At 60.9% G+C, this 21862-nt stretch overlaps 2 protein-coding genes across 4 annotated transcripts in view; one reads left to right on the top strand and one right to left on the bottom strand.

The window, feature by feature from the left end:
• The first annotated feature begins 1123 nt into the window (after window positions 1–1123).
• On the top strand, window positions 1124–16315 carry MYBBP1A (MYB binding protein 1a). 2 transcript variants are annotated; one of them, XM_027975109.3, is made up of 26 exons: window positions 1124–1343; window positions 1521–1619; window positions 2329–2412; window positions 2502–2576; window positions 2677–2784; window positions 3727–3902; window positions 4055–4222; window positions 4315–4432; window positions 5492–5787; window positions 6020–6130; window positions 6667–6792; window positions 7000–7167; window positions 7327–7426; window positions 9415–9511; window positions 9687–9838; window positions 10167–10253; window positions 10332–10487; window positions 10591–10767; window positions 10888–11048; window positions 11960–12212; window positions 12441–12566; window positions 12641–12709; window positions 13252–13365; window positions 13568–13669; window positions 14800–14948; window positions 15111–16315. In XM_027975109.3, exons 1-26 carry the CDS (start codon window positions 1137–1139, stop codon window positions 15685–15687), a joined length of 4056 nt encoding a protein of 1351 aa, XP_027830910.2. In that variant the 5' UTR covers window positions 1124–1136; the 3' UTR covers window positions 15688–16315. The 2 variants fall into 2 exon arrangements, with proteins under 2 accessions (XP_027830910.2, XP_060251311.1); XM_060395328.1 differs by lacking the exons at window positions 1124–1343; window positions 1521–1619; window positions 2329–2412; window positions 2502–2576; window positions 2677–2784 and adding an exon at window positions 3103–3188.
• The window catches only part of SPNS2 (SPNS lysolipid transporter 2, sphingosine-1-phosphate), a 37571-nt gene continuing 31890 nt past the window's right edge, over window positions 16182–21862 (bottom strand). The window contains exons 7-13 of one of the 2 annotated variants that reach the window (XR_003590716.2): window positions 21644–21796; window positions 21330–21519; window positions 20958–21023; window positions 19036–19134; window positions 18777–18940; window positions 18305–18465; window positions 16182–17762 (exon numbers count right to left, since the gene is read on the bottom strand). Coding sequence is in view for 1 of the 2 variants with exons in the window: in XM_027975110.2 (XP_027830911.1) it covers window positions 18309–18351; window positions 18777–18940; window positions 19036–19134; window positions 20958–21023; window positions 21330–21519; window positions 21644–21796 (715 nt within the window). In the remaining variant the exon portion in view is untranslated. The remainder of the gene's footprint in view (window positions 17763–18304; window positions 18466–18776; window positions 18941–19035; window positions 19135–20957; window positions 21024–21329; window positions 21520–21643; window positions 21797–21862) is intronic. The other variant, XM_027975110.2, reaches the window with a different exon arrangement.

Genomic DNA, 21862 nt, shown 5'->3' with positions numbered 1-21862 from the left:
CATTAGCACTCCTGCCCCACACTGTAAAATGAATGTATCTCTGACTTACTAGAACTCAGTGCCGCCACCTCCCTCTCGCTGCTCACCCCCCAACTCCCGGACAAAGAATTCTTCCCCCAGCCCAAACGGTACCACAGTCTACCCGCTTATGTTAGCCCCAAGCCTAGCATCGGAGAAGGCAATGGCAACCCACTCCAGTACTCTTGCCTGGAAAATCCCATGGATGGAGGAGCCTGGTAGGCTGCAGTGCATGGGGTGGCTAAGGGTCGGACACCACTGAGCGACTTCACTTTCACTTTTCACTTTCACTCATTGGAGAAGGAAATGGCAACCCACTCCACTGTTCTTGCCTGGAGAATCCCAGGGACGAGGGAGCCTGGTGGGCTGCCGTCTATGGGGTCGCACAGAGTCGGACACGACTGAAGTGACTTAGCAGCAGCAGCAGCAAGCCTAGCATCCCTCTCGCTTCTGTCACCTCCCACCTGTTCCAGATTAGCTGGAATTTTCTCAGCACTTGGTTCAATCCAGCTGGTATTCCTGCTTCTACCTCTGCTCTCCTTCAATTCACCCTCCACACAGCAGCAGAATACTCTATTAAATGTGTAAATGGGGGGATTCCCTGGGGCTTCCCTGACTGTTCAGTCGGTAAAGCATCTGCCCGCGATGTTCAGTCCCCAGGTCGGGAAGATCCCCTGGAGAAGGAAATGGCAACCCACTCCAGTATTCTTGCCTGGATAATCCCGTGGACAGAGGAGCCTGGCGGGCTACAGTCCATGGGGTCGCTAACACTTCACTTCACTAGAGGTACCGTGGTTAGGACACGGCTCTCTCCCTGCGGAGGGCCGAGGTTCCATCCGTGACCCATCCCTGGTCTGGAAAATAAAATCCGACAAGGCGGGGGGCGTCGGGGCAGTTAAATAGGACCAAGGCTTGTGCCTGCATAAAACCCTCCGGTGATTTCCTATCACAATCGGAATGAACTCCGGACTCCTGAGCGCCCAGAGGAAGAGCCACACCTCCCCGTCCGCCCCGCCCCCGTGCCAGCCGGCTCCGCCCCCAGCCGACCCAATTCATTGCGCATGCGCCCCGACCTGACCTGGAAGAGGCTGTCTTCCGAGCCCACGTGTTCGACGAGCATGGCGGAGCCGGCGAGTGTGGAAGTCACCGAGCCTCTGGCTCCGGGAGAGGCCCAGAAGAGCGGCGCCCGGCCTGCCGACCGTCATGGCCTGCTCAAGCACAGCCGCGAGTTTTTGGACTTCTTCTGGGACATTGCGAAGCCGCAGCAGGAGACGCGGCTTGAGGCTACAGAGAAGCTGCTGGAATATCTGCGCGCAAAGCCGAAGGTATGGTGGCGGGGTCTGGGGCAGGAGCACCAGAGATCCTGGCTAGTAGCGGCGAGCTTGGGGTCACGTGGTCGCGAACCTGGACGACCCAAGTGAGCGCGCGCCGAGGAGCGGGCATGGGCGGGTGCCAAACGACCCTTCTCACTGGTCCACCTGGGGATGTGCTTGGTTCCTTAGGGATCTTCCGAGATGAAGTACGCCCTGAAGCGCCTAATCACTGGGCTCGGGGGTGGACGAGAAGCAGCCCGGCCCTGCTACAGTTTGGCCCTGGCACAGGTGAGGTGGTGGCCCCTGGAAGGGGTCCACCTGTGCTGGTCAGGTAGGGGAGTGAGTGAGCAGAGCAGATGTCCCAGCTGCAAGGGACGTGAGAACTGACAAGTAGGGGTAGCATCTCAGGCGAGCCGATGGGAGGTGTGCCCACGTGGATGCGGAGAAAATTGTGTAAGCAAGGCCTTTGTGCAGAGAAGCCCAGGAAGGCGGAGAGAGGGAGGTTGAGGCTGCTTTTGGGTACCTGGGTTGACCAGCCTCCGAGGTACATGTACTGGGGGTGGTAAGCTCTGGGGTGAGTTCTGTTACCTCTGCAGGGTTTAGGACCCTCTTCTCCCAAGGGGCACACAGCTAATTATAAGCCATATCTAAGGAGCCTGGACAAATGGAAGGCCTCTAGAGACCCAGTCCTTGAAGACCAGTCTAGGGAGAGCTCAGAGCTGGCTGTGGGGACAGCATGTTTGGGAAACACAGTCTAGTGGCCAAAGCACCCCAGCTACACGTGGGACAGGGAGAGAGGGGTCAGCTCCATTCACAGCTATGTTCCATCATCAGCACTGCTCAGAGGCAGGTAGGCAGCTTCAGAGGCATCCTTGGGGCGGGAGCAGGGGCCCAAGGCCTGCTCCCAAGGGCAGAAGTTGAAGAAGTAGGAAGAGATTAACGTCTGTTGGGATGTGGCAGGGCCACTCCCCCTGAGCCCCTCTCTTCCTCCTGGCAGCTGTTACAGTCTTTCGAAGACATCCCTTTGGGCAGCATCCTGCAGCAAATACAGGAGAGACATGACCTGCAGAAGGTTAAGAAGGTGAGAGTTAGCAGCCCCAGGGATATCAGCAGTCCCCAGGGTGGGAAATGCTTGGGTCCTTCTCACGGGTGCCTGGAATCCTTTTCTAGGGGATGATGAGACCTGCCCTCTTTGGAAACCTGTTTGGGGTGCTAGCCCTCTTTCAGTCAGGCAGGCTAGTGAAGGTAAGAGCTTTGAGGGTTCTGGGGGTATGTGGACTGGCTTGGAGTGGTGGGGGAGAGTGGCACGCCCCACTCATACCCTCTCTGCCTCTGGGACCACCAGGACTCAGAAGCACTGATGAAGTCAGTGAAGCTGCTGCAGGCCCTGGGCCAGCATTACAATCACCTTCAGGAACAGCCCCAGAAGGCCCTGGTGGACATCCTTTCTCAGGTATGGGCTCACCAGCTGTGGAGCCTTGGGTAACTAACGCCACCCGTCATAGAAGAGCACGGAGAAGACACAGGTTAATGCATGAAAATGCGGTACCGAAGCATAAATGTGGAACATGATGTTTTGTAGTAACTTCCCTTAAAAAGTAAGAAGGAAAAGGGATGTGCTTTAATAACATGGTTTAGTTTAATATCTAAAGTATTTTCATGTGCAGTCAGTATCAGAAAATCTATGGAGGTTTTTTACATTCTTTATCGTGGTAAGTCTCCAAAATCCAGTGTATTTTATACTCACCAGCATATCTCTGTTCAGATTAGCACATTTTACATGCTCAGTGTCCACATGTGACCAGTGGCTTCCATATTGGACCATGCATTTGTAGAACAGCGCCTGACATGTGCCCGGTGGGTTAAACATGTTTGCCATTGTTGTTTTGGGCAGAGCTGGGGTCCCCACTGCCCTACTTGGGAAGTGGAGGTGGGCTAGTACCTAGAATCCTTGCTATGGTGAAAAAGCCAGGGACTGGCACATCCCAGGCCAAGGCTTTCTGCATAACCCTGGCCACAGAGCTGGAAGGACCTGAATTCAAGTCCCAGATCTTCACTGGGGACTCCTTATAAAAAAAATGCTAGTCCTGCAAAACCCACAAGAGGAATAATTAAAAGGGTGGTCCTGGGCTAGTTAGCATCAGTGGGGTGCTTATTTATTTAAACCCAGTTTCCAAGGATTTGGGAATTTGCGCTTTTTAAGAAACCCTCTCTGGTGATTCTGTTGCCTGACAAGGTGGATTGTGACTGTCCCGTCTCAGGCTGTTGGTGTGCCGGGGCCTTGGGGGAGCCTGGGAGGTAGAATGGGGCCCAGAAAGCTCAGCTCACAGCAGGAGAGACAAAGGATGCTGTGAGGGCGCCCTCCGCACCCTCAACCTGTCTCCCCCACCGCCAGGTCCCGGAGACCGCGCTGCAGGAGATCCTGCCCAAGGTCCTCAAGCCTGACATGAATTCAGTTCTCGGCTCCCCTGAGCACCTGGAGCTCTTCCTCTTGGCCCAGCAGAAGGTGCCCAAGAAGCTGGAGAAGCTGATGGGACCGGTCAACCTGTTCTTGGACGAGAACATCCCCAGGTGTGAGGGAGGTGGGCAGGTGGGCCCTCCATCCACAGGTTTGCACCATGACCCGGGGTTGGGGGTCCATGTGGCCCCAGGCGCCTGGCCCTTGTTTGCTGGGGACTGCCCCCTGAGTCTTCTTCACCCCCACCCACCCCCGACCTCTGCAGGCTGGTGACTGTGCTGAAGACGGTGGCCAACTCTGTGAAGAAGGAACGCAAGCTGCCCACCGTGGCTCTGGACCTGCTCCGCCTGGCGCTCCAGGAGGACAAGTTCCCATGGTTCTGGAAGGAGGTTGTGGAGCAGGGGCTCCTGAAGAAGCAGTTCTGGCCGGCCAGGTGTGTGGGCGCTTGACCTCTCCCTATTTGGTGAGCAGGGGTGGCTCAGGGGGCCGAGGGCTCTGACCAGGCCCTGTCGTGCGCCCCCTCAGCTACCTGTGCTTCCGCCTGCTGGGCGCAGCCCTGCCCCTGCTGTCCAAGGAGCAGCTGCAGCTGGTGATGCAAGGGGACCTGATCCGACATTACGGGGAGCACATGGTCACCGCTAAGGTGAGCGCCGCCCCGCGGCCCAACCCTGCTGGAAGGGGCCAGGTGACTGGGCTGCTTCCTGCCCAGAGGAGGAAAGGGATCAGCCAGCTTCTGGAAGAGAGGGTGGTTCTTGGTGTCAGTGGTCCTGCCTGGGATGGGCAAACACAGCTGCCCCTGGGAGGAGGGGCTGGGGACCTGGGTGTCCCCCACCTCTGGGTAGAGGGAGCTGCCTGAGAGCCGACCCCCAGCCCTGCATCTTCCCCTACGAACCGAGAGTGGCAGGGTCAGCCCTTCTGCCCCCAGGCCGCTCAGCCCGGGCTTGTACAGCCAGCAATCTGTCCAGACCCCCCTCCACCCCCAGCTGGTGTTACAGGAATGCTACCCACCGATGCTATTTTGAGTACTGTCCACATGCCGCACACTAAGCTAAGTGCTCGACAGGGGACTCGAGTAGTGGTTAAGAGCAGGGAACCTGGGACCAGACTGCTGGGTTCCTGTCCTGACTCTACTGCCGCTAGCTGTGTGACCTCCCACAGGTCGCTTCCCTTCTCTGTGCCTGCCCCTGCCCCTGCCTCTGAGCCAAGGAGCAGGACCTTCCTTAGAGTCGTTGTGAGGATAATCAGGCTAATATCCACAGGTGCTTAAAGTAGTGCCTGGTGTGCAGGAAGTGCTGCTGGGTTTGCTTCTAGCTCATTCCATCTTTACCGCCAGCTTTGGAGAGCTGCCATTCCCCTCTTCCAAGTGAAGGACAGGCTCAGAGTTCAGCGCAGGGGTTAAGAGCTCCACGGGCTGGGGGACCAGACGGACAGGGGCCGAGTCCCAGCTCCACCACTTTTAGTCCTGTGATCCTCGGAAGTTGCTTCCAGGCTTTCTTATGCTTCATTTTCCTTCATCTGCAAAACAATTAGAGGTGCCAGGACGAAAGTTGTCCCAAAGACTAAATGTGGGGGCGCCTGAGCGACCCAGCTGGGTACAAGGGAGGGGACTTCCTAGGCCCCAGGGAACCTGTTGTGGAAGAGGCTGGGGGTGTGTTGGACCCCTCCTGGCTGATGACCCCAGCGCTATGCCCGACTCTCGCAGCTCCCGAAGCACTTCAAGTTTGCCCCGGAGATGAACGAGTACGTGGGGGCCTTCCTGGAAGGCTGCAAGGACGACCCCGAGCGGCAGCTGGCCCTGGTAGTGGCCTTCACGTCCATCACCAACCAGGGCCTCCCTGTGGTGCCCACCTTCTGGCGGGTCGTGCAGTTCCTGAGTCCCACCGCCCTCAAGGGCTACGTGGCCTGGCTGCGGGACATGTTCCTCCAGCCTGACCTGGACTCCTTGGTGGACTTCAGCACCTACAACCAGAAGAAAACCCAAGATGCTTCGTTCCATGGGTGAGTGGGCCTGTGGGGCCCAAAGGCCTGGACCCTCCGTCCCAAATACCTTGGTTCCTTGGGCCAGAGAGGAGCCAGACCTTTGCTCTTAAAGGCCTCAGTTTCCTCACACGTGGCCCTGTGCTGGGGATCAGGGCGTTGGGGAGCCTTGGTTGATTTTCCCGTCTCAAGGATGGGAGACACCCATTTCACCACCTCTAAGCAGTTTCCGGGACTTGTCTCCTGCCCACAGGCCCGAGCGAGCTGTGTTCCGGCTGCGGAAGTGGATTATCCTTCGCCTGGTCAGCATCATGGACAACCTGCACGTGGAGAAGGAGGAGGCGCTGATCGAGGAAGTGGCCAGGTATGGTCCCGAGATGTGCCTGAACCCTGACTTCCCACGGATGCAGTGACCTCATGTCTGACCTGCTTTGGGTCCTTCCTGGAGCCAAAAGCCTGAGGGTCAAGTCATCCTTGCCCCTTGGGCAGGACGAGATTGGGGGAAATTCCCCAGGGAGTCTGGGTATGGCGGGGGGGGGGAGCTCCAAGGTTCAGGCTGGCTCAGCATTCCCCCCACTGCCTTTGTGTGTCAACGGTGTCGGGGGTCCTTAATGACGACGCTGCCACTGCTACTCACCCTCATGGCGGCCCTGAGTGGGGCAGGAGCGGCGGTGACCTGGCCGAGGCCACGCAGCTTCGCGTCTTTGGTTCCAAGGGAGGGATGCTGGTCCTCTCCCGGTTCAGGCTGGGCTCTGTTCTGCTGGGGGTCCAGGCCTGGGAAACGTCCCCTCTGGCGTCATCGCCTCCTGGCACCAGGCCCTCGGTGAGGCCACCCGAGAGTGGCTGGTGAGGAGGGTGGCACTGACCGAGGGAACACGAGTACCCTCCCACCCTCCCCAGGTTTTGCTTCTTCCACTCGTTCTTCGAGACAAAGAAGCCCACGTCGCAGATCCCTGAGTCCGAGCAGCACTTCACCCTCGCCTTGGATGGCCGGACCCGGGAGGTGGTGTGCAGTGCCTTCTTCAGGTGGGCACCGGGAAGCCCAGGAGAGGCCTGAGGGTGGGCGAGTAGGCGGGGAGGTGGCCTCGGGCAGGGTGGGCGCTACTCTCTCCAGCTCTTCATCTGAGGCCCGGTGAGTTCCAGGGGCTCAAAGCCTGGGGATGGAGTAGGGTAGCCGTGTCTACCAGCCCAGCCCGTGACCCTGACCGCCCCCGCCTACCCCACCACCACCAGTCTGCTTCAGACCCTCAGCACGCAGTTCAGGCTGGCGCCGGAGCAGACGGCAGACGGGCGGCCCTGGACCTACCACTTGGTGCAGTTCGCAGACATACTGCTGAATCACAGCCGCAATGTGGCTCCACTGACAGCCTTCACCACGCAGCAGCGCCAAGCCTGGGACCGGTGAGAGGGTGTGGTTGCCGCCCGTGGGTAGAACCTCCCGGGGTCTGACACTGGACACATGGGTGGGATCCCCTGGGGTCTGACGCTGGCTGCATGGGTGGGATCCCCTGGGGTCTGACACTGGCTGTGGTGGCCTGAGAGCATGCTCATCTCGCCCAGGATGCTGAAGACGCTGAAGGAACTGGACACTCTCTCTTCTGAGGCCAAGGCCACTGCCTTCCAGCACCTGCTACTCTTGGTGGGCATCCACCTCTTCAAGGTACGGCGGCCTGAAGTGGAGGGGGCTACAGACCTAGGGTCTGCGGGGGCCAGGAACAGCTCTGTGGAGCTGAACGTGACAGGTTTCCTAGGCTGACTGCTCCTGGTTGGAAGTACAGCCCAAGGGAAAAACCACTCCATCCACTTACTGGACACCAGCTCTACCTTGAGCTTCCCTGGTGGCTCAGACAGTAAAGAATCTGCCTTCAGTGTGAAAGACCCGGGTTCAATCCCTGGGTCGGGAAGATCCCCTGGAGAAGGAAATGCCAACCCACTCCAGTATTCTTGCCTGGAGAATTCCATGGACAGAGGAGTTTGGCAGGCTACAGTCCATGGGGTTGCAAAGTCAGACACAACTGAGCAGCTAACATGCTCTATTCTGAGCTTTCTGAGCAGTGTCCGTTGTTGGTATTACCCACAGATTGGAGGCAGGCACATTTCTGACAGGTGGGATAATAGACTCACAGAGGTCAAGTAACTTACCCCAGGCCACACAGCTTTTGGCTGGGATTCAAACATGGGGCTCTGACTCGCTATCTCATAGGACCTCCCCAAACTACCTTACTGGCCAGGGGTGGTGGATGTCGAGGAGGGCGGGGCCTGGCTCTGGGCAGACCCGTCGACCATGGGGACACTTCTTCTGTCTGGCTGTGGTCCGTTCGGAGTGGAGCCGCGATTCTTCTGTTTAGCTCTTGCACGTTTGGAATCTAGAGTGGTGAGTTGAGGGTAGTGGGTGTTTTTCTGGCACCGCCCTCCCATGGCGTCCTGTATCCTGTCAACTATATTTCTCATGTCATGGGTACCTCTTCTCATAACCGGTTCTCTAAAACCCACTCCGTCTCCTTTTCTGTTCTTTCCACAAAGAAATTTTGGCCGTGTGCGGAGCGTACTGCCGACAGCGCTTTTGACCCTTGTGGTTTCCTCTGACTGTGAACTCAGGTCTCTGGAGGTTTTCCCCTCAAGTTGTGCAAGGCTCTTGTGGGTTGCTCCAGGTCTTCAGTAGCCTCAGGAGACAGGACTCCCTTCTGGCCTCTCGGCTGAGGTTTTTGCTTCCAGGCCTTGGGCACTCAGCCCAGCTCATGGACAAGCAGTGTGGGGAACAGTTGGTCACCATGCCCCTTCCAGTCCTTGGCCCTGGACATCCAATAGGGGCTGCCCAGACCCTGGACCTCTGAGCTTGACATGGATGAAAGCTACCCAGCCACAGCCAGGACGCTAGAGGCAAAGATGCCTGAGGCTTTTGAGCTCCTGTTCTGGCCTTCCTTCCACCACCCCCACCCCAAACATTGAAGCTGCCCTGCAACATTAAGGAGGGGAAGTCTGCCTTTTTGGTACCAGCGGTCAAACAGGTTAATTTCAACTCACTGGACTCTGGTCTTATCCTTCAGCAAAATAGACTTGAAAGGACTGTGAAAGTTGGTCAGTTGTGTTCGACTCTTTGTGATCCCATGGACTATACAGTCCATGGAATTCTCCAGGCCAGAATCCTGGAGTGGGTAGCCTTTCCCTTCTCCAGGGCTTTCCAACCCAGGTCTCCCACATTGCAGGCAGATTCTTTACAGCTGAGCCACAAAGGAAGCCCAAGATAGACTTAAGTTAGTTGAAATTAAATTTTAAATTTGTTGAAATCGGTCATTTCCAGTTCTTTTTGTAATGATGTCGAGCCAGGTGTCGTGGCGGAATCTAGAACTGCAGATCAGGAGTCTGGGACCTGCTGGTGCCCTGTGATCCTGATCCAGCCTGGGCATCGGTGGGGAGGTTGGGCTTCATCTTCTGTGAGGCTCATAAACTGTGTGTCTGGATGTTAGGTCATCAGCTCCTGGGGTCTGGCTGTAGGCCTCTGCTCTAGATTGTGAGGGGGACCGGCCAGGACAGTCTGGAGTCTTTTGGGCCTTGATACCAGGTCCGCCCCCTTGGTCACTCCCTCTCCCAGCTGAGCAAAGGCTGAGCATGGGGCCTGGCCTCTGATTTCTGTCCTGTCCCACACAGTCCCCCGCAGAAAGCTGTGACCTCCTGGGCGACATCCAGACCTGCATCAAGAAGAGCCTGGGGGAGAAGACCCGCCGGACCCGTTCCAAGGCCACCAGTGGGTTGTCGTCCCTGGGGCGGGGGGCGGGTAATAGGCAGACAGTAGGACCCAGCATGGGGTGCTCAGACCTGCTCCAAGGCCACCAGTGGGTCGTCGTCCCTGGTGGGGGGTGATGGGCAAACAGCATGGGTCACTGGCCCCCTGCCCAGGCTCACCCCTTCCCTGCTTGCAGACCCCCAGGAGCCGCCATGGGTGGAGGTGCTGGTGGAGATCCTGCTCTCCCTCTTGGCCCAGCCCAGCCACCTGATGCGCCAGGTAGCCCGCAGCGTGTTCGGCCACATCTGCTCCCATCTGACCCTACGTGCCCTGCAGCTCATCCTGAATGTAAGTGGGGGCCTCTGGGGACGTGGGTCCCAGGATGGGGCTCTCCAAGCCCAGGGCTGCTGTGTCCTTGCTGTGACCTGCATGGTTGGGGGATGGAGGCCTCCTTCAGAGTCTCCTGCTGTGCACCCCTGACTCGGGGTCAGGTCTCTCAAGGACACTGGAGGGAATGGCTTTCTCTCCCAGGCTCCATCTTCCTGCCTGAAATGGGGACCTTTGGCCAAGACTGGATGGGAGGGGGAAGGAAGGCAGTTGAGAAGGTCCCGGGGCCTGAGGGGGTGGTGAGGGAGCAGGGACAGCAGACACGACGGCCACCTGGGACTCCCCACAGGTGCTGAACCCGGAGGAGAGCCAGGACGAGGACGACAACGTGGTGGTGACAGACGACTCCGAGGAGCAGCCGCTGGGGGGTGTGGAGGTACTTGTCAGCAAAGGGCAGGGGGCGGGCGGACACCTGGTGGGCCGTGGGGAGGCGTGACACACGGCCCACCCACAGGACAAGAGCTCAGACGGCGAGGACAGCAAGGGCAGCAAAGGCTCAGAGAGTGAGGAGGAGAGCGATGACGACAGCGACGAGGAGGACCGAGACGGGGACGTGGACCAGGGCTTCCGGGAGCAGCTGATGGCGGTGCTGCAGGCCAGGAAGGCGCTGGTGAGTGGGCACCGGGCCCCGCCCCCCCCCGCCCCCGTCCCTCTGCTCCTTCTGCATGAGGAGGGGCTCACCCGGCCTCTGTCCCCCCGCCCACAACCCCCAGGGCGGAGCGGACAGTGAGGATGACGACGACGAGGAGCTAGGGGACGAGGCCATGATGGCCCTGGACAAGAGCCTGGCCAGCCTCTTTGCTGAGCAGAAGCTGCGCATCCAGGCCCGGAAGGACGAGAAGAACAAGCTGCAGAAGGAGAAGGCGCTGCGGCGGGACTTCCAGATCCGGGTGAGCCCGGGCCCTGCCCTCCCGCTCACCACGCCCCTCCCCCCACGCCCCTCCCGCTCACCACGCCCTCGCCCCCGCCCTCGCCCCCACGCTTGGCTGAGCTCACCCTTCTCACTGCAGGTCCTAGACCTGATCGAGGTGCTGGTGACCAAGCAGCCCGAGAACCCCCTGGTCCTGGAGCTGCTCGAGCCGCTGCTGCTCGTCATCCGGCGGAGCATGCGCAGCAACAGCAGCGCCAAGCAGGAGCAGGACCTGCTGCACAAGACGGCGCGCATCTTCACGTGAGGGCGGAAGGGGGGGCCCGGACAGCCGGGCCGGGGGGCTCCCGGAGGGAAGAGGTGGGAGCCAGGGCCCGCGTCACTCAGGAGCCTTCACCCATCTGTTCCTGCAGTGCTTAGCGCAGGGCCCCCAGTCCCACCGACGCCCTCAGGGCCCCTGTAGTTGGCAAAGCAGACTCGGTGCCCGATTGGCCGGGGCTGTGGCAGCGAGTGGGCGGGAGATGGGACACCTAACCCAGTCTTGAGGGACCGGGAAGGCTTCCTGGGAGAGGTGTCAGCAGTGCTGGGAGCTGTGGAGCTCGCTTATCCTCCCAGAGGCCACAGGCAGAACAGGAAGGCGTGTCTGACACAGTCAGAACATAAGCAGCTTGTGGCCTGGCCGACCTCAGTGTTGAGGAGCCACAGAGGCCTTTGCAGCAACAGCAGAGGTGGGGTGAGGTGGGGTGGGCGCTGCTGGAGCAGGGCGCCCAGCAATGGAGACATAGATAGCAGATAGAGCCCTGCTTCCTGGGCAAGGGTTTGGGGGGGCAGTGTGGAGACAAAGGCCTAATAAGAACTTGAGATGGGGGGGTGCCCCCACCTCACCGGCCCAGGTCACACTTTCTCAGCTAGTTCTCTGCCCAGTGTCCTGAGCACATAGACCCTGGTTTTGCTTTACAAAGGGCCCGGAAGCCACTGTCCCCTGAGAGACAGGTGCTCATGGGGCTGAGGACCACATCGGGGTGTTGGGGTGTCACTCAGGGAGCCAGTTTCCCTCTGGCTTTTCCTGGGTAGATCTGTGTGTGGCCCCAGGCCTCCCCCTGCAGCCTCAGTCAGACCCCTGTCTTTAGGGGTCTGTTTCCGCCTGTGAAGTGGGGCTCGGGTCTGCTGGGGTGGGGGGACGTTGAGACCAGCTCTGCCCCCGCCCCCCGCAGGCATCACCTGTGCCGCTCCCGGCATTACTGCCGCACAGCGGGCGACCGCGTGGAGACTCTGTACGCCCGGCTGGAGCAGCTGGTGCAGCAGGCCAGCCAGCAGGCTGACTCCTCCGTCGCCCTCTACCACTTCAATGCCTCCCTCTACCTGCTCCGCGTCCTGAGGGGCAGCACCGTGGACAAGCCCGCCCGCAAGGCCCAGAAGAAGGAGAAAGCCAGCAAAGATGCCAGCTCCCAGCCCCAGGGCCCGGAGGTGAGCAGACCTGGCACGGGGAGGCTCGGCCTGGAAACCCAGCGCCGCTAGATGGGAGCACATCCTGGGAGGCAGTGGGGCAGCCAGCTTACCTGTTTCACAGACGGGGAGGTGAGGCCAGACCTTCCCTGGGACCCAGCCTTCAACCGTCTAAAGGCGTCCCAGGCTGGGCTCCCGTGCCAGGCCCCCCCAGCCCCGGCATCACAGCAGCTTTCTCCCTTGGCACAGGCTGCCAGCTGCCTGGACTTGAGCCTTGTGACCCCGATCTACTCATCAGCGCTGAGCTCCTTCCTGACCAAGCGCAACAGCCCCCTCACGGTCCCCATGTTCCTCAGCCTCTTCGCCCGGCACCCGGTGAGTATCGGGCGAGGCCGCCCCCTCGGGCCCCTGCTGGGCCCCATCCTCACTGCCCACCATTTCCTCCACAGATGCTCTGTAAGAACCTACTTCCCATCGTGGTCGAGCACGTGACAAGCCACACGCGGCCCCGCCATCAGGTAAGGCCTTCCCAGATCCCAGCCCCAGGTTTGTGTGAATTACCCGCTTGACTTACGTCTTTGTTGGCTGTTTGAGAGACTCAGGAATGGTGCCCTGGGGGACAGGGTGGGGTGAGCCTACCCCTCCAATCTGGCCAGTCCCCCCCAACCCCACCACTGTAGGCCCAGAGTAAGTGGAGATGGGGGGACACTTCCCACATGGCCTGAGTCCTCCGGCTCCTCAGAGGTCACGCCCTGGCCTGACGGGTATGCCTGGGGGTCAGGGTAGGAAGAGGGGGCCTGAGTTAGTAGGGGGCCAGGAACCGTGTCCAGCTGACAGCCCTGCTGCCCCCCTTGGCCTCAGGTCTCCCCACTACCTGAGAAGAGCGGGTGGGAGCAGGCGATGGTGACAGCTGAGCCCAGAGCTTCGGTGATGACAGCCCAGGCGGGCTGTGCTGGGCACAGCAGGCAGCCCCACCTGCACCCCCTCTTCAGGTACCTGGAGCTCGCGGGGGTCGCCCAGCATGCCAAGGCTCCTGGTGACCACATTGCCCCCGCCCCAGGTCCAGGCCTGCTTGCTGCTCCAGAAGACCCTGCCCACACGGGAGCTACGCCTGTGCTTTAAGGACCCAGAGTGGAAGCAGCTGCTGGGCCAGACCCTGGGGAAGGTCACCGAGGTAACAGCCCTGGGCTCTCCTCCTCTACCGTCCAGTTGTGGTCTCGGGAACCCAGGGGCGAGGGTTGCTGGACCCTGTGCCTCGGGGTGGGTTTGGGGTTCCCCCAGGAGACGTTTCTTCCCTGGGGACCCTAGTCTGTCACGTGGGAGACGAGCTGCGAGCAGCTCTCCGGAGTGCTCAGCCCAGCCGCCTTCTCCCCCAGATCCTGCGGACGCTGGGCGAGGCTGAGACCAAGTCGGGGCACCAGAAGGATCTGGCGGCCTTGGAGCTGCTCAACACTCTGTTCAGGAATTTCCATCACGAGGTGAGCACTGGGCACAGCAGGAGGTTGCCAGGCGGGCAGAGCATAGTCTGAGCAGAGGCTGGGGGGCAGGTGGGAAGCCATCTGGGGAAGGGTCTGGATGCCAGGGTGAGGAAACTGGGCTTTATTTATTTGAGGCGGGCTAGTGCTATACGGAGAAGGCAATGGCACCCACTCCAGTACTTCTGCCTGGAAAATCCCATGGACAGAGGAGCCTGGTAGGCTGCAGTCCATGGGGTCTCGAAGAGTCGGACACGACTGAGCGACGTCACTTTCACTTTTCACTTTCATGCATTGGAGAAGGAAATGGCAACCCACTCCAGTGTTCTTGCCTGGAGAATCCCAGGGACGGTGGAGCCTGGTGGGCTGCCATCTGTGGGGCCGCACAGAGTTGGACACGACTGAAGTGACTTAGCAGCAGCAGCAGTGCTATATTCTGTGCTTGGCCAGGGTAGGGTGAGCTGGTATGCTGTTGCTGTGCTCCAGTGAGAAAGCTGAGAAGGGGCTGGGAGGGCTGGCGACCGCGGGAAGACGGCTGTTGGGTGGGAACCCAGGCTCCTAGACTGGCAGAGACGGAACGGGGGTATGGCATGTGAGATGCGTGAGGGCCACGGGGCGGCTGTGGGCAAGTCTCTGGTTCCCCCAGTCTGGCCCAGAGGGAAAGGTGTGGGAGTCCTTGGCGTAGACACTGATCAAAGCCCCAGTGCTCTAGCTTCCAGGAAGGTGCCGAGGGGGCAGGTGCTGAGCGGCAGGCAGACCCCGAGAAGCCACACCCAGAGTGATAGCAGAAAGCCAGGAGAGGGGCCATTCTGGAAGCCAGTGGCTTTCAAAAACACCCCACTCAGTGCGTGACAGGGACGGAGAGATGAGAAAAGGGCCTTTGGCGACCCGAAGGTCACTGCATGGTGCCCCCTGAGGTGGATGGGCTTTGGGCCCTGGGAAGAGAGAGCAGACTTGGCCCCTGGGGCCCTTATTTTCTCCCCAAGGTGAGAGAGGCTAGGGAGGCACAGGCTGAAGGGCTGGCTGAGGGGCCACAAAGGGGTGGGTGAGGGTGGGAGGGATGGGGACCGGGAGCTGGGGAGAGGCCGTGCCTCTGGTCCCCACTGCAGCCACAGCCTTGCCCGCCTCTGCAGAAGCTGACCGTGGACCTGACCGCCGTCCTGGGCGTGCTGCAGAGCCGGCAGCCGAGGCTGCAGCAGAGGCTACAGCAGGGCGGGCACTCGGCCGGGTCCAGCCGCCTCCACGACCTCTACTGGCAGGCCATGAAGTTCCTCGGAGTCCAGTACGTTTCAGGGAGGGCGGGCGCTGGAAAGACCCTCATGTTGCGTGCGTTCTGATGTCCTCTGTCCCCAGTGTGGGAGCTTCAGGCAGCTTGAGGATGACAGAGGCACAGGTCACCCTTGCCCTGGCCACAAGTTTCCTTTCTCTGCTCACTTTACCCCAGGCGCCCCAAGCCAGAGAAGGATACCAAGGAGGCCCCTCAGGCCACACAGCAGAGCCCCGTTAGCATGAAGCGGAAGAAAAAGGGCTTCTTGCCAGAGACCAAGAAGCGCAAGAAACGTAAGCCTGAGGCCACCACGCAGGAGGCGGCGGTGGCCAAGCCTGAAGCCACCAGTGGGGACCAGCCCCCCAGCGCCGGCAAGAAGAAGAAGAAGAAGAAGAAGATGAAGAAGACCAAGTCCCCAGCACAGTCCCAGGTGAATGGGACACCTGCTGCCAAGAGTCCGACCCCAGAGCCCCCTGTTGTGAGCCCCAGCACCCCCACCAAGACCCCAAAGCCACAGAAGAAAAGCCAGAAGCTGTCCCAGATGAACGAACCTACTCCCCTGCCTCGTCAATCCCCCGAGGAGCCGGCGGCCAAAAAGCGTCAGAAGAAGGTGCCCCAAAAGGGAGTTTCAGGCAAGTCGCCACAGTCCGCGCTGCCTCGGAAAAAGGCCAGGTTGTCCTTGGCCAGCAGGAGCCCCAGCCTCCTCCAGAGTGGGGCCAAGAAGGTGCAGCTGAGGAAGGCGAAAAAGCTCTGAGTGACCCCCGTCACCCTGTTGTGCTCAGTCCTGACTTGCAACCCCGTGGACTGTAGCCTCCCAGGCTGCTTCTACCATGGGATTTTACAGGCTAGAATACTGGAGTGGGTTGCAGTCATCCCCTTCTCCAAGAGATCTTCCAGACCCAGGGATCGAACCGCAGCTCCTACCTTGCAGGCAGATTCTTTACCCACTGCACCACCCTAGAGACTTTTTCACCGTGATTTTAATAAACCAGCTACTGTCTAAGGTTCTACCTTCTATGCTGGGGATAGTGGGTCTGCTGCAGCAGGCATGACCTGAGAGACCCCAGCCGTAAGCTGGGCCCTGCTGCCGCTCTCGAGCACACAACACCCTTTGGGACCTTGGCTCCCAGATGCTGTGGGCCAGGCCCAGGGCTCTGGTGTCTGTCTGGGTTGAGTACAAGTGTGACCACAGCTCGTGCCCCTCATCCCCACCCCCCAGGCTGCTTTGCTGCGGGAGCCACCAGGGCATGACTTAAATAGCTTTATTTCTTCATTTACAAGAGGAATATATTTGGCTTCTCTCTTAAGACTCTGAGATTCACAATCAGCAGCTCTAAAAAATAAAGGAGCAGTTTGGCTTCCGGAAGGAAGAGGAAGCAGCACTTGGACCTGGTTCTTGTACAACAAGAAAACATTGCTGGGGCCCCGGGCTGAGGCTGGGGTGGGAGTGGAGGCCAGGCTGGTCTTCGGGGGAATCCCACCCCCTGGTTAAGCCCCCCTCCTAGGGTACCCCAGAGCTTGGTAGGGAGTGGGTGCTCCACCAACTTACCCACCCCTGAAGCCAAGCCAACCAGTAACTGAGTAGGGAGCACTAAGCTGGCCGGCTCTTAGGGTCTCCTGCCAGCCCCACGGGGCCCACCAGACCAGAACCACCTTGATGTGGTGGGGAGGGAGTGTGTAGAGCAGAGGGGACAAGCGTCAGTGGGGGCGTGGGGGGTCTGATGTGAAGTTGGCAGCTGTACCCTGTTGTGGCTGCAGGGGTGGGGGTCTCAGCCACATGGAAACGTGTGAACTGAGCGGCTAACATGCACAGGGAGGTGACTCGAGTGCTGGCCTCTCCTGATGCACCTTAGCCTCCACCAGCCTCTTCCCAGGGACAGGAAGCTTGGAGGATGGCTGTTTCCTCTGGCAGCCAGAGCCCTGGCTCCTGCCCTACAGATTCTGGGAATACTCCCCTGGGCGCTGCCCCTGGAAGGGGTCCAGCCTGGGGGCAAGAGTCAGTTCCTGGCATCTGTGGGGATGGTCAGGCAGGGGATGGACAGTGGGGGTGCTTCAGTGGATCCGAGGAGCCCTGTAGGGACGGGGAACCCCCAAAGGTCTCAAGCATGGGGCACAGGTGGTGTGCCACTGCCACCAGGGCCTTCGCTCCCGGTGACGCCAGCTCCTTGTCAGCACGGTCCCCCACGTGGGAGACCGCCAAGCTGACAGCCAGCCCAAGGCAGAGACCAGTGTCCTCCAGAGTGGCCAGCCAGGCTGGGAAGCGCCAGCAGCTTGGGTGCCCAGCTCTTGCCAGGTTGAGTCCAGTGTCCTCAAGGTCAGAGGTCCTCACCCACCCGGCCCTTGGGGAGCCAGAAGTGCCGCCCTGAGGCCTGGACCCCCTCCTTTCTGTGTAGTCCAGGGGCTGTTGGGTCTTCAAAGCTGCAGCCAGCACCTTGCCCAGCAAGCTGCATGGGAAAGTCCAGCCTCCTGGCCCCAGGGTCTGGGGAGGGAAGACACTGCCCCAGGATCACATAAGCTGGGGACAGGCCAGCTTCTCCCCACACACCCATGGGGGGCTGTCTTCCTCCAGGACCCCAGGGCCCCTGTGGCCCAGACCGGGGCCTGGGGGTGGCCTGTCCCAGGGCATGGCTCCAGCAGACACAGCCTTCCAGGTTAGTTGAGGACACAGCTTCTTGGAGCCACTGCCACTCAGCAGTCCCAGACCAGAGCTGGTGGGAGCCCCACTGTGGGTCACAAGGAAAGCTTCGGGACAGCCTGGCAGGGCCAGGGTGCCGGGGGACACCTCCCAGACTAGGCAGGAGTCCGGGTCCTTCGTTATCCCAGCAGCACCTGGAGGGAGGGGGTCAGAAGTCAGGTGCAACACCCAATCCAGGGATCCTCCCTCTGGGGCCCACTGGAAGGGAGAGAGCAGATCTGCCACGGCCAAGGCGTGGGGGCAGTGACCTTGGATTTTCCTCTGCTGGGAAGCTGAGGCTCCCAGAGGCCAGGCCCAGAGGAAGGTCCAAGTAGGAGTTGGGCTCTGGCACCTCCAGGAGGATTTGGGAGGATGGAACCCAGAAAACAGCAGGGAGTTCCTGGCCAGTCCCTACCCTGACCTGTGCCCCCAGCCCTTCTGAGGAAGGAAGGGGGAGCTGATTTACTGGAAGAGGGAGCCTGTCCACCCCACCCCACCCCCCATCCCGTGGGTCTACCGGTCATCCAGGCAACATTACTGGAGGAAGAGGACCAGTCCCAGGGCTGGGATGTGCTCAGGCAGGAGGTGACTCACAGGGATTCTAGAACATCCCTCTGCACAGCTCCCTATTCCAAGATCCCCACCCCTTCCCTCCCACAAGAAGCTCCCCCCACCCGCCTGCCCAGCCCACACTCACTGCCTCAGGCTTTCATGGATGTAGGAGGCATCACCAGCTGGTTCACCCTGGGGGAGAGACGGGCGGGGGTCAAGGTGGCACATCAGCGGGGGCCGGGCCCGGGCACTGCTCTGGAGCATCGCATCGCGGGAGCCGGCGGGCCGGACGTGCTGGGCAGGGACCTCGTCAGCCCCAGGGGGAGGTGGGAGAGCCCAGGAGTGGGGAGAGGGGAGAGAGAGGGGGGAGTAAAGAGGAGAGGAGAAAGAAGTCAGACGATGAGAGGAAAATGAAGGAGCAGAGCCCAGCCCCGAAAACCATTCATTCCAGAGAAACTGTCTAGACCCACCACACAAACCCCGGTGCTGCCGTGGGCTCCCACTAGTGATGCAGGCCGCACCTCTTGGAGGCGGGGACCTCGTCAGCCAGGTGCACCCATCCACTTCACCCTGTCACAGCCGCAGCAGGCCCACCCCCACCCACGCCACCAACTCACTGCTGCTCAGCCTTGGCACGGTCGCTGAGGAAGAAGAGCGCGGTGGCCAGGAAGAACATGCCACCCAGGACCACGACGAAGGGGCAGAGCATGAGGGCGTAGCCCAGGCTCAGGAACTCCCAGAGCGGGGAGTCCTTGGTACTCTGGCGGATCAGGTCGGAGATCTGGGGGGTGGGGGAGCCGGTGGACGTCAGGGCGGGGCCACCTCCCGAAGCCCCCACACCCGCCCACTCCCTCCCCTGCAGCCCCTGGTACTCACAAAGCCAATGAGGTAGGGGCTTCCAGCATCCCCCAGCAGGTGGGAGGTGAAGCTCTGCAGGGCCACGGCAGTAGCCCGCCTGGTGGGGATGACCACATACTGTGCAAGAGGTGGCAGGTCAGAGCCCAGGGGAGCCAGGTGGACCCACCTGGCCTCATCAGGGGGCCCAACACTTCTGATGTTCCCATGGCCTCACACAAAGTCCTCCTGTCTTCCCCACTCCCTCCTCCAGCTCCTAAGTCCACACTGCCTTAGCACCTGCACTTGGCCCTCGCCAGGGAGCCAAGTGCACCAGTCATGGGCAGACCGAGGCCCAAAGGCACAGAAATGGCACATGGCTGCCCTGGGACCAGAACCCCAGCCTCAGGCTTGCCCTCACCTCCCCCGCAGGGGAAAGACCCATCCTGGTTGCCCCGCCGAGGCCCAGGCTGGCTGAGAAGGGCAATGCTGGTGAAGAGGACCCTGCCTGGAAGAACCTCCATTTTCACTCCCAGCACCGACTGCCAGAGCCCCTGGGCCCCCAAAACCCACCCTCCTGCCTAGACCAAGCAGGTCCGGACCCACAAGGGGCCACAGCTCTAAAGCCGGGTAGGCCAAGGCCAGACAGAAGGGCTGGTGGCAGAGGCGCAGAGGGTGAGCAGCAGCCACCTCAGCGGGTGCCCTGGGCAGCCTCCTGCCCCAGAAGCCCACCCTTTGTGGCCAGACTATGACAGCAGCTAGTGCCCGCCAGGCAGCCAGTTACTGGGGGCAGGGGGAGGGGAGACCTCGATTGCATGGCCCCGTTTCCAGGAATAATTAGTCACTTAGCTGTGACACTTAATAAAATAGGACACAATTTCCCTGGGACCCAAACCCTGCCAGCAGCTGGGGCTGCCCCTGGGGGTAGAGGCAGAGCAGGGGTCCTGCCTACCGCCAAGGGCACTTTCAGTCTCACTCTGACCGTCACTCCCACGTGCGCAGTGACCCCGCCCACCCCTGCCACCCACGCCTGGCACCATGCTGAGGTGCAGAGCTGAGTCAGATCTCCCACCCTTCTAGCCATGGGCCGGTCAGGGGTTAGTCAGGAGAGACAACCCTGGGTGAAGCAGATTTGCAGGGAAGCTCGGGTGAGGCAAGACAGGCTTCCTGGAGGAGGAGAGATGGCAGGGGCCCGACACCCAGGCAGAATCTGACCTCCTAGGCTGACCCGTACTCTGACAGCAAACACCAGGTGCCCTGAAGGTGGCCCCTGAGGAGTCCTTCCTCCTCCCTGCCCCCCAGGGTCCCACCCCCAGCACCTCCCAGACACTCTCCCCACCACCAGTCAGTCCCCCACATACCCTCCTCTCAACTCTCTCCTGGCCCCGACTTGGAGGATCCCTGAGGTCAGGACCACATGTCACCCTGTCTCCAACCACCACCCCCAGACTGATGCCTGTTATCAAGGCTACAGGCCCCTCCGGGTCCCTCCTAGACTGCTTCTGTCCCTGCTCAAGGACACAAACCCCTGCCACCACTCAGACAGCCCTTTGTCCCTGGCTGGCTGGTCTGGAGCCCATTGTTGGCCCTGTGAAGACAGCTTCTGTCCACCCAGCCCAGCCACAGGCATCAGGCAGGCACGCCCGGGACCCAGGCTGAGCCAGAGAGGGCAGAGTCCACAGGAGCTCAGACCCTGGGGGCGGAGCGCTGGCAGACAGCACCACGTCGGTGCCAGCCTGGCACTGCCAGCCTCCCGGCCACAAACCTAGGCCTCCAGACATTACCCTTCTGCACCCAGTCCCCACATCCCTCCCTTCTGCCTGCTCAACCCTCTGATTCCAGACCCTGGCCCAATGCAGACCCCCAAAATCCCCGCTGTCTCCCTTCACAAGTCCTGCCAGCTCTCTCACCCCTTCACCCGCCCTCCCCAGCTGCCCTGAGTGGTCAGCCATGGCCTGCCTTACCATGAGGATGTCCGCAGTGATAGCCCAGTTAGAAAACAGCAGCGTCTCCCCTACGAAGATGCAAATCTGTCCGGGGTCGGGGAAGACCAGAACAACCATCAGAGGGCGCTCTACCCACTACAGGTCCCAGGCTGCTCCCTGCACCCTGGCTGCTGGCAGGGAGCCCCCCACAAGCCTCCCCGCCGCCAGCTCCTGGCAGTGAGGCTCCTGAGAAATCTGTGGGTAACCTACAGGCTTCAAGCCAGGCCCACAGCCCTGAAGGGCACCCAAGCCCTGGTCAGAGCAAGGACAGAAGCCTGGAGCCTCCAGTTGTGGGGACCCCACCCCCACATTTCCTGTTCCAGAGCCCCTGCGCCCACCCCCTGCACTCACATAGGCACCCACGATGCTGCTCTTGGCGGCCACAAAGATGAGGCAGATGAAGATGGCGGAGCCCAGCATGCCCACAGCACACACCAGCGGGTCAGCCCTCTGGGTCCGCAGGCGGCACCAGCGCGTGGCTCCTGCCCCCGTGACCACACCCAGAAAACCCGTGAAGCAGGTAATGGCCCCAAAGATGAGGCTGCAGAGACAGAGGACAGTGGGGTGCGGGTTAGGGGGCAGAGCTGGGGTACGGGGGCTGACTGCATCCCTCTCTACCCACCCCCCGCCCGGCCCCTGGCACCGACCCCCAGGCCCGGCCCCACCTGTCCTTGGCCCCACAGGGCGGGCTGCTGCAGGTTTCCGCCGTCTTCTGCACGACTTGGGCACGGTGCAGGTAGAGCGGAATCCACATGCCCAGGGCCCCTGTGGCGAAGGACACGGCCGACGTGGCCAGGGAGGAGAAGACGTAGCTGCGGCTGGAGAGAGGCCGGGGCAGCGACACTGAGCGGAGGGCTGGCACCCCTGCAGATGGCAGGGCCCAG

This window comes from Ovis aries, chromosome 11 (genome assembly GCF_016772045.2).
Source record: "Ovis aries strain OAR_USU_Benz2616 breed Rambouillet chromosome 11, ARS-UI_Ramb_v3.0, whole genome shotgun sequence".
NCBI lineage: Eukaryota > Metazoa > Chordata > Mammalia > Artiodactyla > Bovidae > Ovis > Ovis aries.
The sequence above is the reverse complement of the archived record's forward strand: the minus strand, read 5'-3'. Positions and strand labels throughout refer to the sequence as shown.

Bases quoted from the DNA above. Each gene is read 5' to 3' on its own strand.
- MYBBP1A (XM_027975109.3), top strand. From the start codon at position 1,137: ATGGCGGAGCCGGCGAGTGTGGAAGTCACCGAGCCTCTGGCTCCGGGA. The intron at 1,344-1,520 runs GTATGGTGGCGG...TTGGTTCCTTAG, and splicing joins ATCTGCGCGCAAAGCCGAAG to GGATCTTCCGAGATGAAGTA. The intron at 4,223-4,314 runs GTGTGTGGGCGC...GCGCCCCCTCAG, and splicing joins AAGCAGTTCTGGCCGGCCAG to CTACCTGTGCTTCCGCCTGC.